We start from the raw sequence: 27,758 nt of genomic DNA, 5'->3' as shown, positions 1-27,758 counted from the left end.
CGTAATACAGTACACCCCCTCTGATCCTATACCGTAATAAGTACACCCCTCTGATCCTATACCGTAATACAGTACAGCCCTCTGATCCTATACCGTAATACAGTACACCCCTCTGATCCTGTACCGTAATACAGTACACCCCTCTGATCCTATACCGTAATACAGTACACCCCCTCTGATCCTATACCGTAATACAGTACACCCCTCTGATCCTATACCGTAATACAGTACACCCACTCTGATCCTATACCGTAATACAGTACACCCCCTCTGATCCTGTACCGTAATACAGTACACCCCCTCTGATCCTATACCGTAATACAGTACACCCCCTCTGATCCTATACCGTAATACAGTACACCCCTCTGATCCTATACCGTAATACAGTACACCCCCTCTGATCCTATACCGTAATACAGTACACCCCCTCTGATCCTGTACCGTAATACAGTACACCCCCTCTGATCCTGTACCGTAATACAGTACACCCCCTCTGATCCTATACCGTAATACAGTACACCCCCTCTGATCCTATACCGTAATACAGTACACCCCCTCTGATCCTATACCGTAATACAGTACACCCCTCTGATCCTATACCGTAATACAGTACACCCTTCTGATCCTATACTGTAATACAGTACACCCCTCTGATCCTATACCGTAATACAGTACACCCCTCTGATCCTATACCGTAATACAGTACACCCCTCTAATCCTATACCGTAATACAGTACACCCCTCTGATCCTATACCGTAATACAGTACACCCCCTCTGATCCTATACCGTAATACAGTACACCCCCTCTGATCCTATACCGTAATACAGTACACCCCCTCTGATCCTATACCGTAATACAGTACACCCCTCTAATCCTATACCGTAATACAGTACACCCCTCTGATCCTATACCGTAATACAGTACACCCCTCTGATCCTATACCGTAATACAGTACACCCCCTCTGATCCTATACCGTAATACAGTACACCCCCTCTGATCCTATACCGTAATACAGTACACCCCCTCTGATCCTATACCGTAATACAGTACACCCCACTGATCCTATACCGTAATACAGTACACCCCCTCTGATCCTATACCGTAATACAGTACACCCATATGGCAGTCTGAGTCTATACTAGCTGCAGTGCACTGAGTTTTAGGGGAGATGAGAGGCTGCGGGGTTAAGGCTAGTGCTGCAGCATGCAAAGTGAAAACATCTTCCTGCGCACGCCGTACTGATTGATCTGCACACAGTCACCCCCATCCCCTGCAGAGAGAGGGAGGGAGAGGGTAGCTGGCTGGATGTTGTAGTGGAGATAATTGCTGCGTTAATAATTGATACTTCCTGAAATGCAGCGGTGAGTGGGGATTCTGGCTTCACCGATATGAGAGAATCATTTCAAAATACAATAAATAAAACTAAAAGCATGAAGTTATACATTTACAATATGAACTACGCAAACAGATGCGGTACTACTATAGCTATCATTCTCAGTAACAGAGTACAACATTCTTAATCCCATGCACTTTCAGTCTATGAGTCAGCACACCAGTCTCGAGTGTGATTCACGAATCTCAGATTTTACCCACGCCTGAGTCGTGCTCCGTTCCTCACCTCCTCCAGAATCCCTGAGCCTCCCTGCTGCCCCTCCTCCATCCCCCCTTTCGTTGACTCATCCTCCACTCGCAGGGCTAATGATGGAGCCCAGGGGTCTATTCCACTCAGTGGTACAGCAGTACAAAACGTACATGGAAATAGGATTAATAGAGATAACATGAGTCTCGATTTTCTATGCACTCTACAACATATTTCTCATTTGTAGGTTGTGTAATGTTGAACGCTGTTGAATAAGCCTCTGATCTAGCCTCCACAAGGAGATCTGTGTCCCGTGTGGGTGAAGTCTGACGATACCGCTTCCGCTATCAAATACTGTAGAAACACTCTGGACAACACGGTCTGTCTGTTCACCTAAACATCACAGCCCTCTCCAGTCCAGCTGACAGGCCAGGGACGCACCTGTCAGACAAAACAACTCTGCCATACTCCAATGAAAAACAGGCTTACGTGTAGGCCACTAACATCAGCGTCACACAATTACATCTGTTTTGGAAATTATGTACATTCATATCTACGTATAAGACATAATCCTTTGTGATATTAACCATTCTATTAGGGTAATGTATTGAGAACAGTGGGTGAATATGATTATGTGATTAAGCCTAAACAGTGTGTGGGCTGGGCTCTGGGCCTGTATTCACAAGAGTAGGATTGCTGCTATAGGATCAGTTTTAAATAAGATTAAATGGACAGGAGGGACCGGATCCTAGATCAGCTCTACTCTGAAACTCTTTTGAATACGGGCCCAGATCAACTGTTGAGTTATTTCAGAGCGTAAAGAATGGCCCCCAGCCCCGGGCTGGTCCGGCTGGACAAACAAAACATGGTGTTGACAATGACATCACAGTCAAAACAAAGGGCTCCCAACCACCAGAGAACTGCTGCACGTTTTGGGCCGGCCGTCAGCCACGTGCTCCCTCTCTCTCTCTCTCCAGCTCACTCTGTCCTCCGCCTGCTTGCTTTTTGGTTTGTCTGTTGTACACTGTATGGTTGATGGTGATGCCAGTGTCAGAGAGAAAACAGCCGTTTTGTTTTGTTGCTTATTGGATATCCTATCTAAAAACATTGACCTTCTTATGAACAATTCTCTCTTTTATGAACAAGTCTTATACATGGATATATTATTTCTACAGCTTATCAGCATACACCCAATATGTTCCCCCTGTCGATGCTTATTATGCATTAGGGTTTATGGTTGAACCAAAAGATTACATGTAACAACAAAAAATAGGAAATAATTAAATATACGTGACATTGAATTAAACAATAATGTATCTTGATGCTAATATTATGTACAATATGTAATTATGTTTCCATATGATAACAATAGTCTAATATATTCAATATGCTATAAACTATTGTTTAACAGTTTCACTCAATTCATTCAAATGAAGTTAATAATTATGACACACCCCTCACTATTGTCATTGGTTGCACTAATTGCACCGTTTGTCTACATAACCTGGTTCAAGCATTCATGACATCACCCCGAAGGAGGCACGGTGATGCCGAAACGCTGGCGATTTACCCAATAAATGACTGGGAGTTTATATATACAGTGTGCAACTCTATTTTTTATAGCTTAGTTTCCTTGCCTTTAGTCAGCACCTCTACATAAAATAATTATCTCTGGGTGTGCACCAGCTCATGTTTTTTATTTGGTTTTGTTGCTTTAACAGGAATGTTGGTGGTCTTTGTATCTCTCTCTCCCGGGTAAAGGCTGACAGGGTCTGGGTGCCATCTGCCAGGGGTGCAGGGTTATTTCTCCTCCCCCATAGTGGGCACTGCCACCAGGCACGCCGTCTCCACATGAAGCCAATTAAGTTGGCCGTTTGTGGTCTGATTCATATCGATACTATCCTTCACAGAGCCACACATTTAGTCAGGAAATGAAAAGTGGGATGGGATTACAGTGCTATCATTCACTCTCCAGAATGATCATAAACTCGCCACCCAATTGAATTTGGGCATCATGGTGGCATGCTATATTGTATGTATGGTGCATTTATCTTCTACAATACCGAAGGTGGGAATATTTAACCCACTATTTGTCAGATGGTGCTGTATACTAATGAGTAGGGATGCACGATATATCACTGAACTTATCGGAATTGGCCGATATTAGCTAAAAATGCCAACATCGGCATCAACCCGATGTCTAGTTTAACGCTGATGTGCAAAACCGATGTCAAAGCTGACGTGCATTCCTATATAACATAGGTACCTGACGTAATGACGCCACGTTAAAATTTGCGCTACACGTGCAACACAGCATTCATTTGAAAGATTGAGAATATTTCAGCGAGACAACTCAAAGGCGAAATCCATTAACGACAAGATAATGGAATTCCTTGCCCTTGAAAAATCAACCGTTCTCTGTCGTGGGTGATGTTGGCTTACACCGACTGGCCGAGCACCGGTACACACTACCAAGTGCGCTATTTTTCAGATGTTGCCCTACCGGAGTTACACAGTAATAGCGTCACTGCTGTAAAAATAAAAAATAACTGTGTCACTGCTATTAGCTTCACGACTGACATTTGGACCAGCGATTTCAGCCCCATGAGCATGCAGAGTCTGACAGCACAGTGGGTCGTCGAGGATATCGTACTGAGGAAAGTCGTATTGCGTAAGAAATAGGTTTTGATGATGTTTTACTGGTAATGGGGACATACGTAAATGCCAGTGTGGTGTGTAACCTTTATTTAACTAGGCAAGTCAGTTAAGAACAAATTCTTATTTACAATGACGGCCTACTTAGGCCAAAACCCGCACAACGTTGGGCCAATTATGCGCCGCCCTATGGGACTCCCAATCACGGCCGGATGTGATACAGCCTGGAGTCGAACCAGGGACTGTAGTGACGCCTCTTGGACTGAGATGCAGTGCCTTAGACCGCTGCGTCCATGTGTGTGTTAACTATTTAAACTGTACTAGAATGCTTAAAAAGGCCACAAAAATGCTAAATATCGGTATCGGGTTTTTCGTCAAGGAAAATATAGGATATCGGTATCGTATCGGGTTTTTTCGTCAAGGAAAATATCGGAATCGGCCAAAAATGTCATATCGGTGCATTGTCACATTCCTAGATGGCTGTTGACATTCCTAGATGGCTGTTGACCTAAATGGTGCTCTGCTCTCTAATCCACACTTGGCCCTCAAAACAACTCATGCCTAATGGGGGGGGGGGGGGGGGGGGGGTTCTATACCCTCTAGCTACAAGGGGAGGGGTGAAGGGGGGGTTCCTCTCAACTAATCCCTATCTAACGTCAAATACCATCTCCACCAACGGCAAGAAGAAACGTCAGAAACGACAAGACGTCATACTCATCAATACCAATTAATCAGACGACTAGAAACTGTAGAAACGGACAATGAATTCCAGTATGAAAGATCCACTCCAAGTCCGAGGCCATCATCTTACAATAACGTAATGAACAGTACAGTATCTTCCAGTTACAGCAATATGAAGCCTCGCAAGTGGCGCAATGGTCTAAGGCACTGCATCGCAGTGTTAGCTGTGCCACTAGAGATTCTGGGTTCGAGCCCAGGCTCTGTTGCAGCTAGCTGCGACCATGGGATGGCGTACAATTGGCCCAGCGTCGTCCAGGTTAGGGGAGGGTTTTGCTGGCAGGGATGTTCTTGTCCCATCGCGCACTAGCGACTCCTGTGGCGGGCCGGGCACAGTGCACGCTGACATGGTCACCAGGTGTTTCACATTGGGGCTTCTGGGTTAAGTGAGCATTGTGTCAAGAAGCAGTGCGGCTTGGTTGGGTTGTGTTTCGGAGGACACACGGCTCTCGACGTCCACCTCTCCCGGGAGTTGCAGCGATGAGATAAGACTAACTACCAATTGGATACCATGACATTTTTATTATAATAATAATACTTTTTTTAATTCACAGAAATATGGGTTATAGATCTGTCATTCTCATTGAAAGCAAGTCTGAGAAACAGTAGAGCTGTTCCTTGTGAGATATTGCTATGCTTCAATTCCTAAATTCCGTTTTTGCGACTTTTACTTTCGGTTTTGTACACCAGCTTTAAACAGCTGGAAATACAATATTTTTGGTTATGGAAAATATATTTCACAGCAGTTTAGATGGTACAATTATTCTCTACACTATACTGTCTTGTTTTGTCACAAACTGAAATAAGACAAACTATTAGAATTTTAACAAGGAAATGGTGGACCGATTTAACATAATATATGGATGTTATATATTCTAAAACGGATCTTTGTTGCACTAAAACATCCCTCAGTATTGAGGTCATAAGGTCATCATGGTTAAGAGCGTATCATGTGAGGTGATGCCATGCTTTATCACGCAGGGTGCAGCTCCATGCAGAAGACCACAGCCCTCCTCCCTATGGCATACAGCTCCGTGTGGGGACCCATAGCGCCGCGAGGGCCCCATTGTCTGATCTCGGATCAGCGCCACGTGGGGGCTTTGTGATGGTTTGCACCAACAGGCTGAAAGTGATTCAGCCTTTTCATTCTTTCTAATCCATTCCTGCCGAAAGGCACATAAAAACAGCTTTCCCCATTTTATCTGAACACGCGCACGCGCGCACACACACACACACACACACACACACACACACACACACACACACACACACACACACACACACTTTTGCCTCTTTCCATCTAGACTGGTACATTGAGGAATAACAATTTAGAATAATAAACTAGAAATGGATGTCATTGCCAAGTATATTATCGTGCAAATGAATTTGGTTGAGTCGTCAACTAAAGTGAATTCAACGTGAAATCCACACACAAAAAAACAACGCTGACTCAAGCAGTTTTTGCCCAGTGGGAAGTGCTGTAATCAGACCCCATTCATTTCATCAGCTATAGAAGAAGAATGAAGGACACCCATCCTAATGAGATAAAAATGGACTCTGTAGCCATGCCAACAGTGGCCCTCATCAACCGGCCATCGGGCTCATATGGATTAAGTGACTTTGTATTGAGCCGGTTACTGCACCTTGTCATCAATGACCTCTAATACAAATCGGCACTATACCGCATTCCCACTATGGACGTACACCTCTGCAAGGCACTATATATACACTCTGTACATTAGCCACGTCAGCATCCTGCCCTCGGCTTATATAGATATAGCCCCTCTGTAAAAATGCTATATAGCCCCTCTGTAAAAATGCTATATAGCCCCTCTGTAAAAATGCTATATAGCCCCTCTGTAAAAATGCTATATAGCCCTTCTATAAATTGCATATTCCCATTGTAATCAACCTGTAGTTGATGTTTACTGTTCTGATATTGTATATTCTGTATGATCAAGTCTATGTGGACTTGTGTCTGTATTCTGTTTGGATATGGTCTACTGCTGGCAGCACCTTCAGCAACACAACAATTTACTATGCAGCAAGGCCTACATCCTCAGACTACATACATGTAAACATAAAACCGTAGGACTAGCATCCCGGGCCCACCTTCAGCAACACAACAATTTACTATGCAGCAAGGCCTACATCCTCAGACTACATACATGTAAACATAAAACCGTAGGACTAGCATCCCGGGCCCACCTTCAGCAACACAACAATTTACTATGCAGCAAGGCCTACATCCTCAGACTACATACATGTAAACATAAAACCGTAGGACTAGCATCCCGGGCCCAGCTATCCTGCATGATGTTCCCAGCGAGATGTCCATCCATCTCTAAAATGAAATATGCACAACATTGATCTAATTAACTATCAGTCAGTCAGGACTTCCTTCATTCCTGCCCCTTCATAACGGTTTGGCTCCTAGTCCCCTTCATAACGGTTTGGCTCCTAGTCCCCTTCATAACGGTTTGGCTCCTAGTCCTCTTCATAATGGTTTGGCTCCTAGTCCCCTTCATAATAGTTTGGCTCCTAGTCCCCTTCATAATAGTTTGGCTCCTAGTCCCCTTCATAATGGTTTGGCTCCTAGTCCCCTTCATAATAGTTTGGCTCCTAGTCCCCTTCATAATGGTTTGGCTCCTAGTCCCCTTCATAATGTCTCCTGTATCTAGTCCCCTTCATAATGTCTCCTGTATCTAGTCCCCTTCATAATGTCTCCTGTATCTAGTCCCCTTCATAATGTCTCCTGTGTCTAGTCCCCTTCATAATGTCTCCTGTATCTAGTCCCCTTCATAATGTCTCCTGTATCTAGTCCCCTTCATAATGTCTCCTGTATCTAGTCCCCTTCATAATGTCTCCTGTATCTAGTCCCCTTCATAATGTCTCCTGTATCTAGTCCCCTTCATAATGTCTCCTGTATCTAGTCCCCTTCATAATGTCTCCTGTGTCTAGTCTCCTTCATAATGTCTCCTGTATCTAGTCCCCTTCATAATGTCTCCTGTATCTAGTCCCCTTCATAATGTCTCCTGTGTCTAGTCCCCTTCATAATGTCTCCTGTATCTAGTCCCCTTCATAATGTCTCCTGTATCTAGTCCCCATTCATAATGTCTCCTGTATCTAGTCCCCTTCATAATGTCTCCTGTATCTAGTCCCCTTCATAATGTCTCCTGTATCTAGTCCCCTTCATAATGTCTCCTGTATCTAGTCCCCTTCATAATGTCTCCTGTATCTAGTCCCCTTCATAATGTCTCCTGTGTCTAGTCCCCTTCATAATGTCTCCTGTGTCTAGTCCCCTTCATAATGTCTCCTGTATCTAGTCCCCTTCATAATGTCTCCTGTATCTAGTCCCCTTCATAATGTCTCCTGTATCTAGTCCCCTTCATAATGTCTCCTGTATCTAGTCCCCTTCATAATGTCTCCTGTATCTAGTCCCCTTCATAATGTCTCCTGTATCTAGTCTCCTTCATAATGTCTCCTGTATCTAGTCTCCTTCATAATGTCTCCTGTATCTAGTCTCCTTCATAATGTCTCCTGTATCTAGTCCCCTTCATAATGTCTCCTGTATCTAGTCCCCTTCATAATGTCTCCTGTATCTAGTCTCCTTCATAATGTCTCCTGTATCTAGTCTCCTTCATAATGTCTCCTGTATCTAGTCCCCTTCATAATGTCTCCTGTGTCTAGTCCCCTTCATAATGTCTCCTGTGTCTAGTCCCCTTCATAATGTCTCCTGTGTCTAGTCTCCTTCATAATGTCTCCTGTATCTAGTCCCCTTCATAATGTCTCCTGTATCTAGTCCCCTTCATAATGTCTCCTGTGTCTAGTCCCCTTCATAATAGTTTGGCTCCTAATCCCCTTCATAATGTCTCCTGTATCTAGTCTCCTTCATAATGTCTCCTGTATCTAGTCCCCTTCATAATGTCTCCTGTGTCTAGTCCCCTTCATAATGTCTCCTGTATCTAGTCCCCTTCATAATGTCTCCTGTATCTAGTCCCCTTCATAATGTCTCCTGTATCTAGTCCCCTTCATAATGTCTCCTGTGTCTAGTCCCCTTCATAATAGTTTGGCTCCTAATCCCCTTCATAATGTCTCCTGTATCTAGTCTCCTTCATAATGTCTCCTGTATCTAGTCCCCTTCATAATGTCTCCTGTGTCTAGTCCCCTTCATGTCTCCTGTGTCTAGTCCCCTTCATAATGTCTCCTGTATCTAGTCCCCTTCATAATGTCTCCTGTATCTAGTCCCCTTCATAATGTCTCCTGTATCTAGTCCCCTTCATAATGTCTCCTGTGTCTAGTCCCCTTCATAATGTCTCCTGTATCTAGTCCCCTTCATAATGTCTCCTGTATCTAGTCCCCTTCATAATGTCTCCTGTATCTAGTCCCCTTCATTATGTCTCCTGTATCTAGTCTCCTTCATAATGTCTCCTGTGTCTAGTCCCCTTCAAAATGTCTCCTGTATCTAGTCCCCTTCATAATGTCTCCTGTATCTAGTCCCCTTCATAATGTCTCCTGTATCTAGTCCTATTCATAATGGCTCCTGGCCTATTCACTAGGCCTGGTTAAAGGGTTGAGCAGGCGGGCCATTTCAGTCTAATCAGTCCTAACAGGGCAGGCCTGTGTACCGTTCTACTCAGCATAATAAACAAAATGTCATCCTGATGACATCACACACTGAAATAGTTGGATCGTGAAAGACCGTGGCATTTCGATTGTTTTTCTTCTGACCATTTTCACTGACATATAGGCAAAGGATGTTTGGAGAATGAGTTTACAATGTGGATTGCGAAGACCTACATATACATTTTCACAGTCCATGTCAAGGCGTCAGCATGCTTCAGTTTGGCTGGTGCCTAGCACAACTCGGCTAGGCGAACCGAACGAGTGTGCTCGCATATTCCCTTGAAAAACGAGAAAAAAGCGGCAATAGTACTGTTTGCCCATTTTGAAACGCCATAGCCAGTATACACTTCCTCAAAAGTCTGAATGAATCTAAGATAACTCAGGAAACCAGTCATTAATTTGGTTGTTTTTCCAAAGGAGATTTTAGTCGCGCAATTTTACATTTAACTAATGTAGTGCAGTACTTCTCAATAAAGAAATGTGCATGTTGAATGACAACAAAGACTTTATTGAAAAATCCCTACTGTTGACCAATCACCGATGAAGGGGCGTAGACTTCAGCTTGCCTCCAGAAAAAAGCATGCGAGTCCGAACAGCCTAAAAAACTTGCCGAAGTCCAAAATGAACAAAAACATCACAAAATGTCGGCATAATATATGCACCACCTTTTCCAAACTGTTTCGGCTGGGAAGCATGCGGGAAGCATCTTTGATTAAGACTAATCAAAGATGCCCAAAATCTCAAGCATTGTGATAATGGCTAATAGAACATATTCTGGACACCATTCATTTGCCCATGGTAACCACAGATGAGGAGAGACAGGCAGGTTACTATAGGCTACCATTGACATCTGAGGGGTGAAGAGGGGTGAGCAGGAAAGCCTTCTCAAAGGAAAAAGACTGGAAACCACGGCCTAAGGACATTGATTACTAATAAATTCAGAAATCAGAGGCTTCAATGGAACACACACACCTATGGCAACTGACAGTAGACCATTTTCAATGGACAAAATACTGATGTGTTTGGCATGACAGTAGACCAACGTCAAGGAGTGCAACCTTCAGCTGTCTTTAGTCAAAGTGGAATAGTGGATATGACTGTAATTGAATGAAAGGAATGAGAAACATACGAGCAATGGAAACCAGCCATCTTTTACAGACTATATGACAATTCCATTCCCACTAACAATGACACCTCCGCTTCTCCCAGGGGAAAAACGGTTAACTGCTACAGTAGACTTTATTTGTGCGCTATCGTATCCTGCGTCATTTTGAAACACTGTTGGGATTTGCTCTCTATTACCACTTAGAAGATTTCCCCTGAGAAAACAAAAATAAGAGCTCCAGGTAGGCTAGCTGGATGCGGCTGTCTCATACACACACACACACACGTGCACATGCTCTCTCGCACACAAACACAGTGTGTAGGTTTTATTTCCTTCAGTTCCTCGTCCTGTAAGGATAAAGGGAATGAAAATGCTTGGTCTAAACGAGCAAACCAGCACATGGGGAGATTGGGGCCTACAGGTCACCCTCTGTGGATATTACCTCCAAATCCTCCATGTTTTTATCTAATATGTAGTCACTGTCTACAGCATACCCAGATTGATGATATTCATCATATTCCCACACCTTACATGTACCAAATGGATTTACATTTATAGATTTATCTAAGGTTAAAAGGTTAATTCTGGGGGGGGGGGGGGGGGATTCTCAAATCTTGCTAGACCTGAATTGGCTGTCGGTTGCTTTGCTCAGTGGGGAACCTTAAGAGGGGGAGGAGACAGGAGAAGCAGTAACAAGCTAAGCCACAGGAGAAGGAGGTATATGTCGATGTGCCCTTGAGTAAGGCACTTAACCCTAATTTGCGCCGTACTACTATGGCTGACCCTGTAAAACAACATTTCTGATGTACACACACACACACACAGTTGAAGTTGGAAGTTTACATACACTTAGGTTGGAGTCATTAAAACTTGTTTTTCAACCACTCCACAAATTTCTTGTTAACAAACTAGTGTTGGCAAGTCGGTTAGGTCATCTACTTTGCACATGACACAAGTAATTTTTCCAACAATTGTTTACAGATTATTTCACTTATAATTCACAGTATCACAATTCCAGTGTGTCAGAAGTTTACATACACTAAGTTGACTGTGCCTTTAAACAGCTTGGAAAATTCCAGAAAATTATGTCATGGCTTTAGAAGCTTCTGATAGGCTAATTGACATCATTTGAGTCAATTGGAGGTGTACCTGTGGATGTATTTCAAGGCATACCTTCAAACTTTCAAAAGAAATCAGCCAAGACTTCAGAAAAAAAATTGTAGACCTCCACAAGTCTGGTTCATCCTTGGGAGCAATTTCCAAACGCCCGAAGGTACCACGTTCATCTGTACAGACAACAGTACGCAAGTATAAACACCATGGGACCACGCAGCCACCATACTGCTCAGGAAGGAGACGCGTTCTGTCTCCTAGAGATGAACGTACTTTGGCCATAATGACCATCGTTATGTTTGGAGGAAAAAGGGGGAGGCTTGCAAGCCAAAGAACACCATCCCAACTGTGAAGCACGGGGGTGGCAGCATCACGTTGTGGGGGTTCTTTGCTGCAGGAGGGACTGGTGCACTTCACAAAATAGATGGGATCATGAGGGAGGAAAATTATGTGGATATATTGAAGCAACATCTCAAGACATTAGTCAGGAAGTTAAAGCTTGGTCGCAAATGGGTGGACAATGACCCCAAGCATACTTCCAAAGTTGTGGCAAAATGGCTTAAGGACAACAAAGTCAAGGTAATGGAGTGGCCATCACAAAGCCCCGACCTCAATCCCATAGACAATTTGTGGACAGATCTGAAAAAGTGTGTGCAAGCAAGGATGCCTACAAACCTGACTCAGTTACACCAGCTCTGTCAGGAGGAATGGGCAAAAATTCACCCAACTTGTTGGGGGAAGCTTATGGAAGGCTACCCAAAACGTTTGACCCAAGTTAAACAATTTAAAGGCAATGCTACCAAATACTAATTGAGTGTATGTACACTTCTGACCCACTAAGAATGTGATGAAAGAAATAAAAGCTGAAATAATTCATTCTCTCTACTATTATTCTGACATTTCACAGTCTTAAAATAAAGTGGTGATCCTAACTGACCTAAGACAGGGAATTTTTACTAGGATTAAATGTCAGGAATTGTGAAAAACTGAGTTTAAATGTATAAGGCTAAGGTGTATGTAAACATCCGACTTCAACTGTATATATAGAACCAGTCAAAAGTTTGGGTTTTTCTTTATTTTTACATTGTAGAATAATAGTGAAGACATCAAAACTATGAAATAACACATGGAGTCATGTAGTAACTTTCAGACCCCTGGACCGTAGATACATAGGTGGAAGAGAGGGTCTGGAGTGGTGATGCTGCAGGCTGACTAGGTTGGGGGAGGGGAGAGTCTTTACCTCCCCCTCTCCCTCCCTTCCTGTGCTCTCATCCCTTGGCCTTGGCCAGATCCTCATCTGTGCTCATACAATTCTGATGATGTAGTCAGGTCCATCATAATGGTCCTACTGGCAGCCATTCACTGTGATAATGATACACTGGTGCCATAATATAGCCAGAAATATTACCAACGGTTGCTGACTGGGGGGATAATAGAACCATGTGCTGTTCATACGCTGTGAAAAAGCTGCAAAATGAATACGGCTACAGGTGTGTGTGTGTGTGTGTGTGTGTGTGTGTGTGTGTGTGTGTGTGTGTGTGTGTGTGTGTACACATGCATGCTTTCTTACAATCCCACAAGGGGGGACATGGATTATCAAATCAGCTCCTGCAGTGGACTGCACTATACTGTAGCTCCTACAGCATCTCTCTATTTTCTATTTCCTTCCAAAGGCCAAATGTCAGTGAAGTTAAGCGGGAATAAACTAAATATTTCACTCTACAATGTTTACAGGACAGCTGGCACTTTCTTTCTTCAATCCCACCTCCGACCAAAGAGCTCCCGTTCTTTCTTTCTCCACACGGCTTTGAGATGTAAAACAGAGAGAAGTTTCTCTCTCAAAGCAGCAGCTGATTCTGTTGGCCCTGATGTAGCCCAGGGGATATCAATTAACATTCATTCAGGCTAGCAGCTTAGCAATCAAGTAGAGAGAGAGAGAGAGCTGGACTGAGAATGCATTGTGTTTACAAATGGTGTACACACACACACACAAGCTGCACTCTAACCCCCTGCACACACTCCCTCAATTTATAAGTCTAATTACCCAGTGATGGTCAGGGCCCTGGTAGGGGAGCTAGGGGAGGGTGTTGGTTGGCAGACCCCTACAGACACAGACATTGCCTGGGACCAACGATTTGATTGTTTGGAGGAGGAGCAGATGGCAGGCTGGGCTAGGCAGTAGTCGGGCCGTGGGGCCGTCCTTCATGTGTTAGCGCTGGTAGCTTGTTAGCGCTGGCTGCTAAGCCCAAGGGTGAGGCATTTGATGGGCTTTTTGAGACGTGTCACTGGGGCGTTGGGTTCTAATACGCTAGCGGCTACGCTAACCGTACAAGGCTCTCATTTGAAGGATTTATGATGTTCTTACACAGCCAAAACAGTGTGATAGCGTTAAAGACTTAGAATCCAATGTTTTGGATTAAACACTGAATTTAATTATTTGGAGGGGAAACTAACACTTGAGAAAAGAGAACCCCTTCTCTCTGATAACAAAAGCATCCACTTTACTATAATACAGAGCTTAGATAAAAAGGACACACTGAAATGGCTCAACTCAAGGCCATGCCTCTCACCCTTCACAGGACACATCAGGCGTAATAGTGAGTGACATCATGTTACAGCCATGGGGGGGACAAACAACAATACCTCATCACTGCCACACAGACAGACACACACAGACAACCCCCTCCAGAGTCTGCTTTAGAGGGAATCACAGGAGACACGCCCGTCCAGAGACGTGAGCATGGGGAGCATCTCAGAGCGTGAAAAGCAGCTTAGCTGGAGGAGAGAGGCTCTGTCAGAGAGAGGGCAAATCCTGTCAGATTATCCAGACAAGTCTAACGTAGGGAGAGTTCACTTGGCAGACAGGCAGATTGGACAAGGAGAAGTGGAAAAGCAAAAGCCCATAGATTATGTAGTTAACCATTTAACTGCTAAAGATTTAACATAATCAGAAGTTCTACGTATAAGCATTGCTTATTTACTCAGACACAACAGTTTGATGAATTTACAAAGGCATGCACTTAAAAATATGACCAGAAAACCAGAGTAATATTTGTAGTTATCTGAATAATTTTCATTCAGAAATCGAAATCAAATTAAATTCCATTGACTGAAAGGCGGTCATTAAAGTGGACGGCATCCAATATAGTCCAACTCTGTTCTTTAAAGGTAAGGATTCAGGCTTCTGCAGTTATTTTTTTTATTTCACCTTTATATAACCTGCTAGGTTAGTTGAGAATAAGTTCTCATTTACAACTGCGACCTGGCCAAGATAAAGCAAAGCAGTGTGACACAAACAACAACACAGAGTTACACATGGAATAAACAAACATACAGTCAATAACACAATAGAAAAAAGACTATATATACAGTGTGTGCAAATGAGGTAAGATAAGGGAGGTAAGGCAATAAATAGGCCATAGTGGCAAAATGATTACAATTTAGCAGTTAAATCTCTAAATTGACACTAATCTAATTTTGATAGCCTTTAGAAGCCAAACAGATTTACTATTATGGTCATAAAACAGAGTAGATAAAAAAAATCCACTCATGTGTACTACATACATCCCAGTAAAACCCCAGAGAACACTACCAGAGAACACTACCAGAGAACACTACCAGAGAACACTACCAGAGAAGCTGAATACAGTACATACCAGTACAGAGATATTGTATATTGTATTACATGTAGAGGATTTGACAAGACTACAGTTACAGTAGACAGCAGGCCACAGTATGGTCAGAGAGAAAAGGCCATTGGCCGGTTTCCTGTCTGTTCCCTTATCCCATACCCTCATCCCATGCCAGAGAGGAGCTGGTGCCTGGTGGTTTCATGAGCAGGTGGCAGGGACTGATTTAGCTAAACTCTTGATCTCCGCCTGGTCACAGACAACAACTGTTGGGGGGAAATTCTCAGCCGAGCATTGCAAGTATGATACTTCATATAACATAATGTGCAATCAGTCAAATGTCGATGTCTGAGTATTTATATGACTCACTTATGGTAAGTACACTTATGGTAAGTATTTGTAAACACAAGGTTATACAGACAAGTATGGGATCATGCTGGGATGGATGTCCTTTAAACAAGATATTTACAGCCATAATGCCCCTACACTGACCTCCATTTTGAATGCATGTTTTGAATGACACAGCATCATGAGTGTACATCCTGTTTTGCGCCCAGCTCTGATTAGATACACACCAGCGGAGGCTGCTAAGGGAAGACGGCTAATAATAATGTCTGGAACAGAGCGAATGGAATCAAACACCTGGAAACCATGTGTTTGATGCATTTGATACCATTCCAACTATTCCTCACCAGCCATTACCACGAGCCCGTCCTCCCCAATTAAGGTCCCACCAACCTCCTGTGATACACACATAGATGGCCTTTCCTAGGATCTGCCTCATTGAATCAAAAGGACACAGTTACTCAGCTATAGAGCCATTAACCTCCAGGGGTAATCTGCTTTTAAACAGTCCCCATCGGTCCTCCTCAGTGACAGAAAACTGTTGTATTGGAGTTCCCATTCGATGGAGTCGTGTAGGATGTGGTGTCCTGGTATATGCCCTCACATGCAACAGGATCCCCAACCAGCCCTCTATCAAGACTGAAAGGGCTGTTTATATGGTGATAGAAATCAACCAATGGAGTGGATCATTACGAAAGCATGTGACAGGAAGAAGAGCAATCCGTCTCAGGAGTTGAACATACAGTAAATGGTCTGAGTAACGGAGAATGACCTTATCATTAACAACCCATGCTCAGTGCGTTACCAACTCAAACTCATCAAAACAGCTCAGAGAGAATGGAACAATATGGGCCTTATCAATGTATAATGAACAACAAGAAATTACAGCATCTTATGTCTGAAATATTGATCTGCTAAAACTCTAAATGAGGAGTCTGCATCCAATCCCTCAACGATGGTAGGAGTTACTGTAGGCTCCATTCACTATGCTATACACATTGGTGAGATGGCTGTAGTGCCATTGGCTGCCAGGTATTTTTAAATTGTGTTTAAGCACATGAGCCATCCCTCAGAGCTCCACAGGCCTGGGCTGCTGTTAGGGTTGTGTACTGTCCTTTGAGCTAGCCTGGGTCCCATACTGTATGTGCAGTAGCCAGCTCTTCTATCGTCGTCATGGTTATAGACGGGTTGGTTGTTTAGCAACAAAACCGACGCATGCGCAACTATGGGGCAAAACAGACGGTGTTGGCTTAGATTGTTGATAACATGTAAACTATATTTCGTCTTCAATGTTTACTGAAAACATACATTTGCACAATGAGCACGTGTTGTCTCTCAAATACATTGTTACAGTTGCTAGCTAGTGAATTTTAGCCATATTAGCATCGACGTGACATCAGTCAAAACAAGACATGGTATCAAGAACAAGATAAAACTAGCTTACGATTCCCCACATGGCAGCTTCTTGTTACTGTTGCTAGCTATCTGGCCATCCAGAATCACAACACACGGACTTCTGCCCCATTGAAGCGTGTGCATTGTTTGTGACGTTGTCAGCTAACCCGTCTATAAGTATATGCAGTAACCCATAGTTTCAAATGGAGCGCTGCCATAACAAATTGCAAGCGGCATAATAAGAAAATGCTATAGAACTGGCTGTAATCTAACTGAAAGCTACAGACAAAAACACACTTAAAATTCTCTGTGAGCGAGAACAACAGTATTGTTGGAGCCAACCCGTTTCATTCATGCATTAGCATAATCGTGTCATTTGCATATGCCTGGCAGCTCAGGGACAATTTTTTTGCATAGCGTTAGAATATACAAAAAAAACAGGGGGATTGGAAAGAGGAGGTTTCCCTGTGAAATCCCAGAGAGAGTCAGCCTGCATTCCAAACAGCCCTGCAGCGCTCGTTTGGATTTACCACCAGCTTCTTCAGGCAAATCCCCTGTGCCATCATCGGTGCGTGTCGCAGTCAAACCGCCCGCCACATTACATTCCAAACAGCCCTGGCGAGTCGCCTGCTTGAAGCGGTCCCCAATGACCGAGTAGGAAAGGCACTCCCTCTTTCTCTCACACCCCGACTCTCTGCTTCATCTCTACACAAACCAGGATTCCTCCCCTCTCTCTGTCTAGTGCCGACAACACTGAATGTTGACGGATGAATGGAGAAAACGTCCCAGTCAACTTGCAGCTGTGTTGCATCATCATTTATGATGAAGTCTCAGCCCACAGCACAGTCAAATCTGTTTCAGCGATCCATGAAGGGATAAAGACAGTCAGAGTCAGTAGTCTTTCTGTCACCACTAGCGGTTCTGGGGGGGGCAGTGCCCCTGTGACAACAATTGTGGCCCCCCTAAATGTGGAGTATGAAATAATTTTTACATAACACATTTTTGCTATCATTCTTTTTTTACATCCATTATTAGACAGTGACAATGATGATGATTATGAACATGGTATTTTGCCTGCTAATGCCTGCAATGCAGTGAAGAAAACGATATGACAACAATAACATCTAATGTAACTGGCCCCTCTAACAATACAACTGGCCCCAGCTTGGCCCCCCCAGTTGAAATGGTCTAGAACCGCCACTGTCTGTCACAGACATGGGACTGAATTAGTAACGGGTTGGATATCTAAATGGGGCATTCGCAAGGATCCATCATGCTGTAGCCTATGCTTTTTGAAAGAGCAGCGATGTTGAGTAAGCGAGACCATCGATTCAGAGGTGATGGCTGATCTTTTCAGTCATCGCTTGTTCTGTCTCTCTGTCGTTCTGTCTCTGTCGTTCCATCCCTTACTCTCTGTGGATGGCCGAGTAATAAGCGGACAGAGTTGGACTGAAGGGGTGAATCACTGATCGTGTACCTAAAACATGCTCTCTCTGGGCTGAAAATCAAGCTTGGTCAGCCATTTCTGGTCTAACACTGCTGTGTATTTCAGTTTGTGCAGCAAGACTGGTTCATTGCCACAAAACAAAAGCAAACAGGTGCAGATACTGCAAGTGTCTACTGTACACATTAACTATCTTCTCTGCCAGAGAGAGAGAGAGAGAGAGAGAGAGAGAGAGAGAGAGAGAGAGAGAGAGAGAGAGAGAGAAATCATCCAGACCATGCCTCTCCTCCTGATACAGAGCCTCCTCTGAGTAGAGGCTTCAGTATATTGGGCTGGCCGGCCTGACTGTCTGAGAGGATAAGGATCATTATTTTCATGAGTCACTTCTCTGGCCCGTCCGTGAAGATTCCCGCCGGCTCCGGGAATCTGTCAGGAAAGAAGGGTCAACTGTGTTCTCTGCCAGGACAATATTCAGAGTTCAGATAGAAGGAATGGGATTTTGGGGGATACTGCTTCTCTTTTCTTTAGCCTTGTCTAGCACTGAAACCTTCACTGCAGTATTAGATGTCTCAATGTCTTCTATACTTCTAATCGAACGGTCCTTTACAAAAACTGACTCCCTTGACAGGCATCATGATCCTGCCGTTATCAAAGAACCACTTGCCTAACACCTCTCCGCACAGTGTCATAACCATTGCTTGTGAAATAAGAGGTCCAACCGTTAAAGCACTGTAAAAAACCAAAACAACAGACTGCATTTCAATCCAGATTTATCAGAAAATCCACTTATCTTTAACAACTGTGGAACCTGACTTCTAGGAAATGTTCTAAATCCACTCCCCCTTAATCCATTATGATGGAATCTTCTTCCTCAGATGAGGCTAGCAGCATTTATATCAATCTAAAACTAAAGCCCATGATGGGAAATTAAATGCATCATGTGTTCTTCATCACTAGCACATTAGGTTTGTGTCTCAAATGGCACCCTATTCCCTATGTTGTGCACTACTTTTGACCAGGGTCCATAAGGCTCTGATCAAAAGTACAGTCGTGGCCAAAAGTTTTGAGAATGACACAAATATTAATTTCCAAAGTTTTCTGCTTCAGTGTCTTTAGCAATTTTTGTCAGATGTTACTATGGAATACTGAAGTATAATTACAAGCATTTCATAAGTGTCAAAGGCTTTTATTGACAATTACATGAAGTTGATGCAAAGAGTCAATATTTGCAGTGTTGACCCTTCTTTTTCAAGACCTCTACAATCCACCCTGGCATGCTGTCAATTAACTTCTGGGCCACATCCTGACTGATGGCAGCCCATTCTTGCATAATCAATGCTTAGAGTTTGTCAGAATTTGTGGGTTTTTGTTTGTCAACCCGCCTCTTGAGGATTGACCACAGGTTCTCAATGGGATTAAGGTCTGGGGAGTTTCCTGGCCATGGACCCAAAACATTGATGTTTTGTTCTCCGAGCCACTTGTTATCACTTTTGCCTTATGGCAAGGTGCTCCATCATGCTGGAAAAGGCATTTTTCCTGGATGGTTGGGAGAAGTTGCTCTCGGAGGATGTGTTGGTACCATTCTTTATTCATGACTGTGTTCTTAGGCAAAATTGTGAGTGAGCCCACTCCCTTGGCTGAGAAGCAACCCCACACATGAATGGTCTCAGGATGCTTTACTGTTGGCATGACACAGGACTGATGGTAGCGCTCACCTTGTCTTCTCCGGACAAGCTTTTTTTCCGGATGCCCCAAACGATCAGAAAGGGGATTCATCAGAGAAAATGACTTTTCCCCAGTCCTCAGCAGTCCAATCCCTGTACCTTTTGCAGAATATCAGTCTGTCCCTGATGTTTTTCCTGGAGAGAAGTGGCTTCTTTGCTGCCCTTCTTGACACCAGGCCATCCTCCAAAAGTCTTCGCCTCACTGTGCGTGCAGATACACTCACACCTGCCTGCTGCCATTCCTGAGCAAGCTCTGTACTGGTAGTGCCCCGATCCCGCAGCTGAATCAACTTTAGGAGACGGTCCTGGCGCTTGCTGGACTTTCTTGGGCGCCCTGAAGCCTTCTTCACAACAATTGAACCGCTCTCCTTGAAATTCTTGATGATCCGATAAATGATTTAGGTGCAATCTTACTAGCAGCAATATCCTTGCCTGTGAAGCCCTTTTTGTGCAAAGCAATGATGACGGCACATGTTTCCTTGCAGGTAACCATGGTTGACAGAGGAAGAACAATGATTCCAAGCACCACTCTCCTTTTGAAGCTTCCAGTCTGTTATTCGAACTCAATCAGCACGACAGAGTGATCTCCAGCCTTCTCCTTGTCAACACTCACACCTGTGTTAACGAGAGAATCACTGACATGATGTCAGCTGGTCCTTTTGTGGCAGGGCTGAAATGCAGTGGAAATGTTTTGGGGGATTTAGTTCATTTGCATGGCAAAGAGGGACTTTGCAATTAATTGCAATTCATCTGATCACGCTTCATAACATTCTGGAGTATATGCAAATTGCCATCATACAAACTGAGGCAGCAAACTTTGTGAAAATTAATATTTGTGTCATTCTCAAAACTTTTGGCCACAACTGTAGGGTGCTAAATATGGAACAGGGTGCCATTTGTGACACACTGCAGATGTCTAGATGGAAATACTAAATAGGACCATACAGTGCTGTGAAAAATTATTTGCTTCCTTTCTCATTTCCTCTACTTTTGCATATTGTTGATACTGAATATTATCAGATCTTCAACAAAAACCTAAAATTAGATTAAGGGAACCTGAGTGAACAAATAATACAACAATTACATACTTATTTCATTTATTTCATAAACAAAAGTTATGCAACACCCAATTCCCCTGTGTGAAAAAATAATTTCCCCCTAATAACCGGTTGTGCCACCTTTAGCTGCAATGACTCCAACCAAATGTTTCCTATAGTTGTTGATCAGTCGCATGTCGCGTGGAGGTATTTTGGCCCACTCTTCCATGCAGAACTGCTTTAACTCAGCGACATTTACACCAAATCTAAACTAAGCTGGGGGGAAATGCAAAGCAAAAGTTCTTGATAACTAACACACTGGTTAATCCTGGGCTGCTCGTTTCAAGTCCTGCCACAACATCTCAATTGGGATTAGGTCTGGCCATTCCAAAACATCATATGAAAAATGGCTAAATAACCATATCATCTACCTCAGGATTGGAGTTGAGACCCTTGTGCTATAGGAAGTAACCATGTTGTTGCATTTACAGAATTACTACCATCTTACCTGTTTTCCCTCCAGTGTGTAGAGCCGTTTGACCGCCCCGGAGTCCAGCTTGATGGCGTCCGTGATGTCGGTCAGCACCTGTTCGAAGGAGTGGGCCGTCTTCTTATTCAGCAGGATCCTCACAGCCTTTCTGGGCTTGACCCCGCTGCGGATGACCGTCACCAGCTTTGGCTTAATGAAGTCTCTGGTGCCGAGGCTGGCCTCGCTACGCTGCAGCTCGCCCTTTACCAGGGTGCTGAGGGAGGACAGGGAACGGGACTGGCCGGCCTTGATGCCCACTGACCAGTTAGGGTTAACGTTCTTGGTGTAGTCCACTCGGCGGTAGGGCTCGTTGGAGGCACACACGTAGCTCTCACCTAAAGGGAGGAAGAGGGGAGAGCTAGTTAGAATTTAAGCTTCTTTAAAAAAAATATATTTCATAAAAACCGTTGAATCAACAGTTTATAAAAACTGATATCAAATCCATCAACTGCTTATCAAATGTAGGGCAATTTAGTTATTGAAGCTACAGTAATCAACTCCATCGCATTTTCCAGCTCTGAATGCTGCTTTACAACTGTCAATGGATAACCATTAATTCTAAATGAATAAAGGAGTGTTAATTAGCCACATGAGGAAAGTAACTCTAGTCGGCTTGACTGTGGATGACAAGGAGTTAAGGATCCCCAGTGGAAACAAAAGCCACATTGAGACGGAGGCCAGCCAGTCAGCGTAACTCAGCCTTCTCTGTGAGCTCTCTCGGCCTGCCGCATTGGACGTTCTCCAAAGCTAAGTATTTTCCTTTTCCTTGCCCGCATTCCATTGTAGCAGTTAGCAAATGTGTTTGTGTGAGCATTTCCCCTCAAGCCAAGACCAGATGAATTTGACGACTCGAAAGGCTGATAAATGGAACCACAATAAGGGAAAGAGGAGGATGTGAGACTGGGTGATTGTGTTTGAAGGCGGTTTGTTGGAGGACAACACATGCAGGATTTTTATTTTCACATTCTGGGCATGGCTAACCTTTAGTCTTTTCATCATGGATTTGACTGTTTGTCACAACACTAATAAAACCACAGAATGGCACACTGTAGCAGCATGTAATATGCTACGCATGCAACTAAGTGAACCCATATTGCTGCCTTTGATGTCTTTGCTCTGTCACGTCATAGCGCTATACTTGCGTATCTGGCCTTTTACCAGTTTAAGCTCAAGGCACCGATCGATGTTCAAAGAGAGGTGATGCTAAATCATACTAAATGAACTAAGAAAGGCGAGAAAACATTGTTATTGTGTGTACAAGAAGGAGAGAGGGGAATCTGAAGGACCTGAAGGGGAACGAACAATGAATGAACAGAATCTATCCATCTAGAATCGTATAGAAAGCTTACAGAAGCTAAGGTAAATTTGAGGTTTTTTCCTAATGCAGTCAACCTTGCTCTTATTATTTGATAACCAAAACATCCTATTCTCAGCAGTCAGTCATCCAGGAACAGGAAGACAACAGTGAATGAGTCACCTAAAGACAGTGGAGACAGAAGAACAGCTTGCATAAATAAAGGTGTCATCCGTCAGGGAAAGGAGTCATTTGCGAGAGTGGTGTGAAGACGATGTCTAACCCCCCAGAATAGCTCAATACCCAGCATTACCCACGACTGAAAAAGATGAAGATCCTTTGGTCATAAGACCACCAACACCACGCTGAGATCAACCTAAACCAGGACCATCGACCTGAGGTTCATATCAATCTGTCTTCTCAACTACAACTCTACCTTTTCATGTTGGACATTTCAGTATTATCTACTGCTCTTCTCATGGTTCCTCTCATTTGCTTTAAGACAAAGAAAAAGGGATGGAAAGGAGAGGACAGAAGGAAGGAGACTTGCGAGACGGCGAGTCCCACGACACCTGGATTTATTCATCTACCAATTAACCAAAGGCTAATTAACAACACTAGGCCACAGCTGGGGACCAGAACAGACGAAAACGGTGACACCAAATGAGACCCGGAGCCATCATCAATTCAGATCAGAATGCCTGGAGAAACAGAAGTGGCCTTCTGAAGGGGGCTCAGGGGTGACAGTCCCTAACACCCCTGGGGATGAGAGGGGGGTCTCAGGTGCGGCATCACCAGAGACGTTAGCGGACCCTGGGTGGGTGATACCCTTCAGTGGCCCTACAGCGGGGACTCATGTGGACCACAGCTGAGATCACAGCCCCTTAAACAGCTCCCTAACCAAACACCAGCTGGTCACTATGGAGGAGAGGGGGCAGATCTATCAGTGTGTGCACTGATCCATCACTGAGCAAATACACACAGGCACCATCACTCAGTGGGGTAAGTGAGAGGTCATGGATTGAGAATGTGTTTGTCTGATGTAGTCCCTAACACTATGGTGTCATCTAAACAAGCAATGTTTTCCCATGAGTGAAGTCTGATGTTGAATCAATCAGCTTATTACATACATTGCAGAGGTCGACCGATTATGATTTTTTTCAACGCCGATACCGCTACCGATTATTGGAGGACCAAAAGGCCGATGCCGATTACTCGGCCAATTTTTTTATTTTTATTTGTAATAATGACAATTACAACAATACTGAATGAACACTTATTTTAACTTAATATAATACATAAATACTATCAATTTAGCCTCAAATAAATAATTCAACATGTTCAATTTGGTTTAAATAATGCAAAAACAAAGTGTTGGAGAAGAAAGTAAAAGTGCAATATGTGCCATGTAAAAAAGCTAACATTTAAGTTCCTTGCTCAGAACATGAGAACATATGAAAGCTGGTGGTTCCTTTTAACATGAGTCTTCAATATTCCCAGGTAAGAAGTTTTAGGTTGTAGTTATTATAGGACTATTTCTCTCTATACGATTTGTATTTCATATACCTTTGACTATTGGATGTTCTTATAGGCACTTTAGTATTGCCAGTGTAACAGTATAGCTTCCGTCCCTCTCCTCGCTCCTACCTGGGCTCAAACCAGGAACACATCAACAACAGCCACCCTCGAAGCAGCGTTACCCATGCAGAGCAAGGGGAACAACTACTCCAAGTCTCAGAGCGAGTGACGTTTGAAACGGTATTAGCGCGCACCCGGGTAACTAGCTAGCGATTTCACATTGGTTACACCAGCATAATCTTGGGAGTTGATAGGCTTGAAGTCATAAACAGCGCAATGGTTGAAGAATTGCGAAGGGCTGCTGGCAAAACACACAAAAGTGCTGTTTGAATGAATGCTTACGAGTCTGCTGGTGCCTACCACCACTCAGTCAGACTGCTCTATCAAATAATAGACTTAATTATAAAATAATAAACACACAGAAATACGAGCTATGGTCATTAATATGGTCGAATCCGGAAACTATCATCTCGAAAACAAAACGTTTTTCCTTTCAGTGAAATACGGAACCGTTCCATATTTTATCTAACGGGTGGCATCCCTAAGTCTAAATATTCCTGTTACATTGCACAACCTTCAATGTTGTCATAATTACGTAAAATTCTGGCAAATTAGTTCGCAACGAGCCAGGCGGCCCAATCTGTTGCATATACCCTGACTCTGCGTGCAATGAATGCAAGAGAACTGACACAATTTCACCTGGTTAATATTGCCTGCAACCTGGATTTCTTTTAGCTAAATATGCAGGTTTAAAAATATATACTTCTGTGTATTGATTTTAAGAAAGGCATTGATGTTTATGGTTAGGTACAGTCGTGCAACGATTGTGCTTTTTTCGCAAATGCGCTTTTGTTAAATCATCCCCCGTTTGGTGAAGTTGGCTGTCTTTGTTAGGAAGAAATAGTATTCACACAGTTTGCAATGAGCCAGGCGGCCCAAACTGCTGCATATACCCTGACTCTGTTGCAAGAGAAGTGACACATTTTCCCTAGTTAAAAGAAATTCATGTTAGCAGGCAATATTAACTAAATATGCAGGTTTAAAAATATATACTTGTGTATTGATTTTAAGAAAGACATTGATGTTTATGGTTAGGTACACGTTGGAGCAACGACAGTCCTTTTTCGCAAATGCGCACCGCATTGATTATATGCGATTTATTTTAAACTGCAAAACCCTTACGCACCACTCCACTTTGTATACCAGGGTTGGCTGGCCTTCTCTAGTCACTCGTAGGCTCAGTCACTGGTATACTTTTATTTACAAAGCCATTTTGGGTTTACTACCTTTTTATTTGGGCATTTTTATTGTTCAGAAATGTGGTTGGTACTCTCTTCGTTCGCTGGACTTTATCCTGCTAACTGTTCCAAATGTCCGAACTGAATTTGGTAAAAGGGCTTTTATGTACTCTGCGCCATCGTCTTGGAACGCCTTACAAAATACTTTTAAACTGGAAGAACTTGTCCCGATTGGTATTTTTAAATCACTGATGAATGATCTTGAGACTGATTCCCTGACCTGTCAATGTTTTTAATTTGCTGTTTTTGATTTTGTTATACTCTTGTGAATTCTATGGTTTTTACTAGATTACTTGTAGTTTTTCATGTTGTTTGTCTGTAACTTTTGTAATGACTTGGTGCTGCCTATCTTGGCCAGGACGCTCTTGAAAAAGAGATTTAAAATCTCAATGAGCCCTTCCTGGTTAAATAAAGGTTAAATAAAGGTTAAATAAATAAAAATGCAACGCAGGACAGGCTAGATAAACTAGTAATATCATCAACCATGTGTAGTTAACTAGTGATTATGATTGATTGATTGATTGTTTTTTATAAGATAAGTTTAATGCTAGCTAGCAACTTACCTTGGCTTCTTACTGCATTCGCGTAACAGGCAGGCTCCTCATGGAGTGCAATGTAAAGCAGGTGGTTAGAGCGTTGGACTAGTTAACCGTAAGGTAGCAAGATTGAATCCCCAAGCTGACAAGGTAAAAATCTGTCGTTCTGCCCCTGAACAAGGCAGTTAACCCACCGTTCCTAGGCCGTCATTGAAAATAAGAATGTGTTCTTAACTGACTTGCATAGTTAAAAAATATTATAAAATAAAAATAAAAAAACTGCAAATCGGTGGCCAAAAATACCGATTACCGATTGTTATGAAAACTCGAAATCGGCCCCAATTAATCGCCCATTCAAATGAATCGGTCGACCTCTAATACATTGGATCTTATCAAAGGACCGACACGGGGTCAGGTGCATCATAATTCACCAGTGGGTTGAAGATATCCCTCTAGTGAAGATATCTCTCTAGTGAAGATATCCCTCTAGTGAAGATATCCCTCTAGTGGTGTGAGGGCTGTGCTTTGGCAAAGTGTGTGGGGTTATATCCTGCCTGGTTGGCCCTGTCGGAGGGGTATCGTCAGACGGGGCCACAGTGTCTCCCGACCTCTCCTGTCTCAGCCTCCAGTATTTATGCTGCAATAGTTTGTATCAGGGGGGCTAGGGTCAGTCTATTATATCTGGAGTATTTCTCCTGTCTTATCCAGTGTGAATTTAAGTTCTCCCTCTCACTCTGAATGATCGGCTGTGAAAAGTTAACTGACATTTACTCCTGAGGTGCTGACCTGTTGCACCCTCTACAATCACTGTGAATATTATTATTTGACCCTGCTGGTCATCTATGAACGTTTGAACATCTTGGCCATGTACTGTTATAATCTCCACCCGGCACAGCCAGCCGGAAGAGGACTGGCCACCCCGCCTGGTTCCTCTCTAGGTTTCTTCCTAGGTTCCTGCCTTTCTAGGGAGTTTTTCCTAGCCACCGTGCTTCTACATCTGCATTACTTGCGGTTTGGGGTGTTAGGCTGGGTTTGTGACATCGGCTGATGTAAAAAGTCCTCCTCAAAATGGCACACAATCAGTGTAGCATAAGACCACTATCGAGGTTTGGATCTAATCCAATGCCTCA

The 27,758-nt window shown here is 43.4% G+C and overlaps 1 protein-coding gene across 3 annotated transcripts in view; it reads right to left on the bottom strand.

Annotated features, from left to right (window-relative positions):
* LOC106602362 (serine/threonine-protein kinase DCLK2) overlaps positions 1-27,758 on the bottom strand; it is an 85,690-nt gene that overhangs the window by 53,114 nt on the left and 4,818 nt on the right. For all 3 annotated transcript variants that reach the window (XM_045716591.2, XM_045716590.2, XM_045716592.2), the window contains exon 2: positions 21,902-22,257. In XM_045716591.2, coding sequence (XP_045572547.1) covers positions 21,902-22,257 — 356 coding nt within the window. The remainder of the gene's footprint in view (positions 1-21,901; positions 22,258-27,758) is intronic.

Source organism: Salmo salar, chromosome 04 (assembly GCF_965601325.2).
Source record: "Salmo salar chromosome 04, fSalSal1, whole genome shotgun sequence".
NCBI lineage: Eukaryota > Metazoa > Chordata > Actinopteri > Salmoniformes > Salmonidae > Salmo > Salmo salar.
The sequence above is the reverse complement of the archived record's forward strand: the minus strand, read 5'-3'. Positions and strand labels throughout refer to the sequence as shown.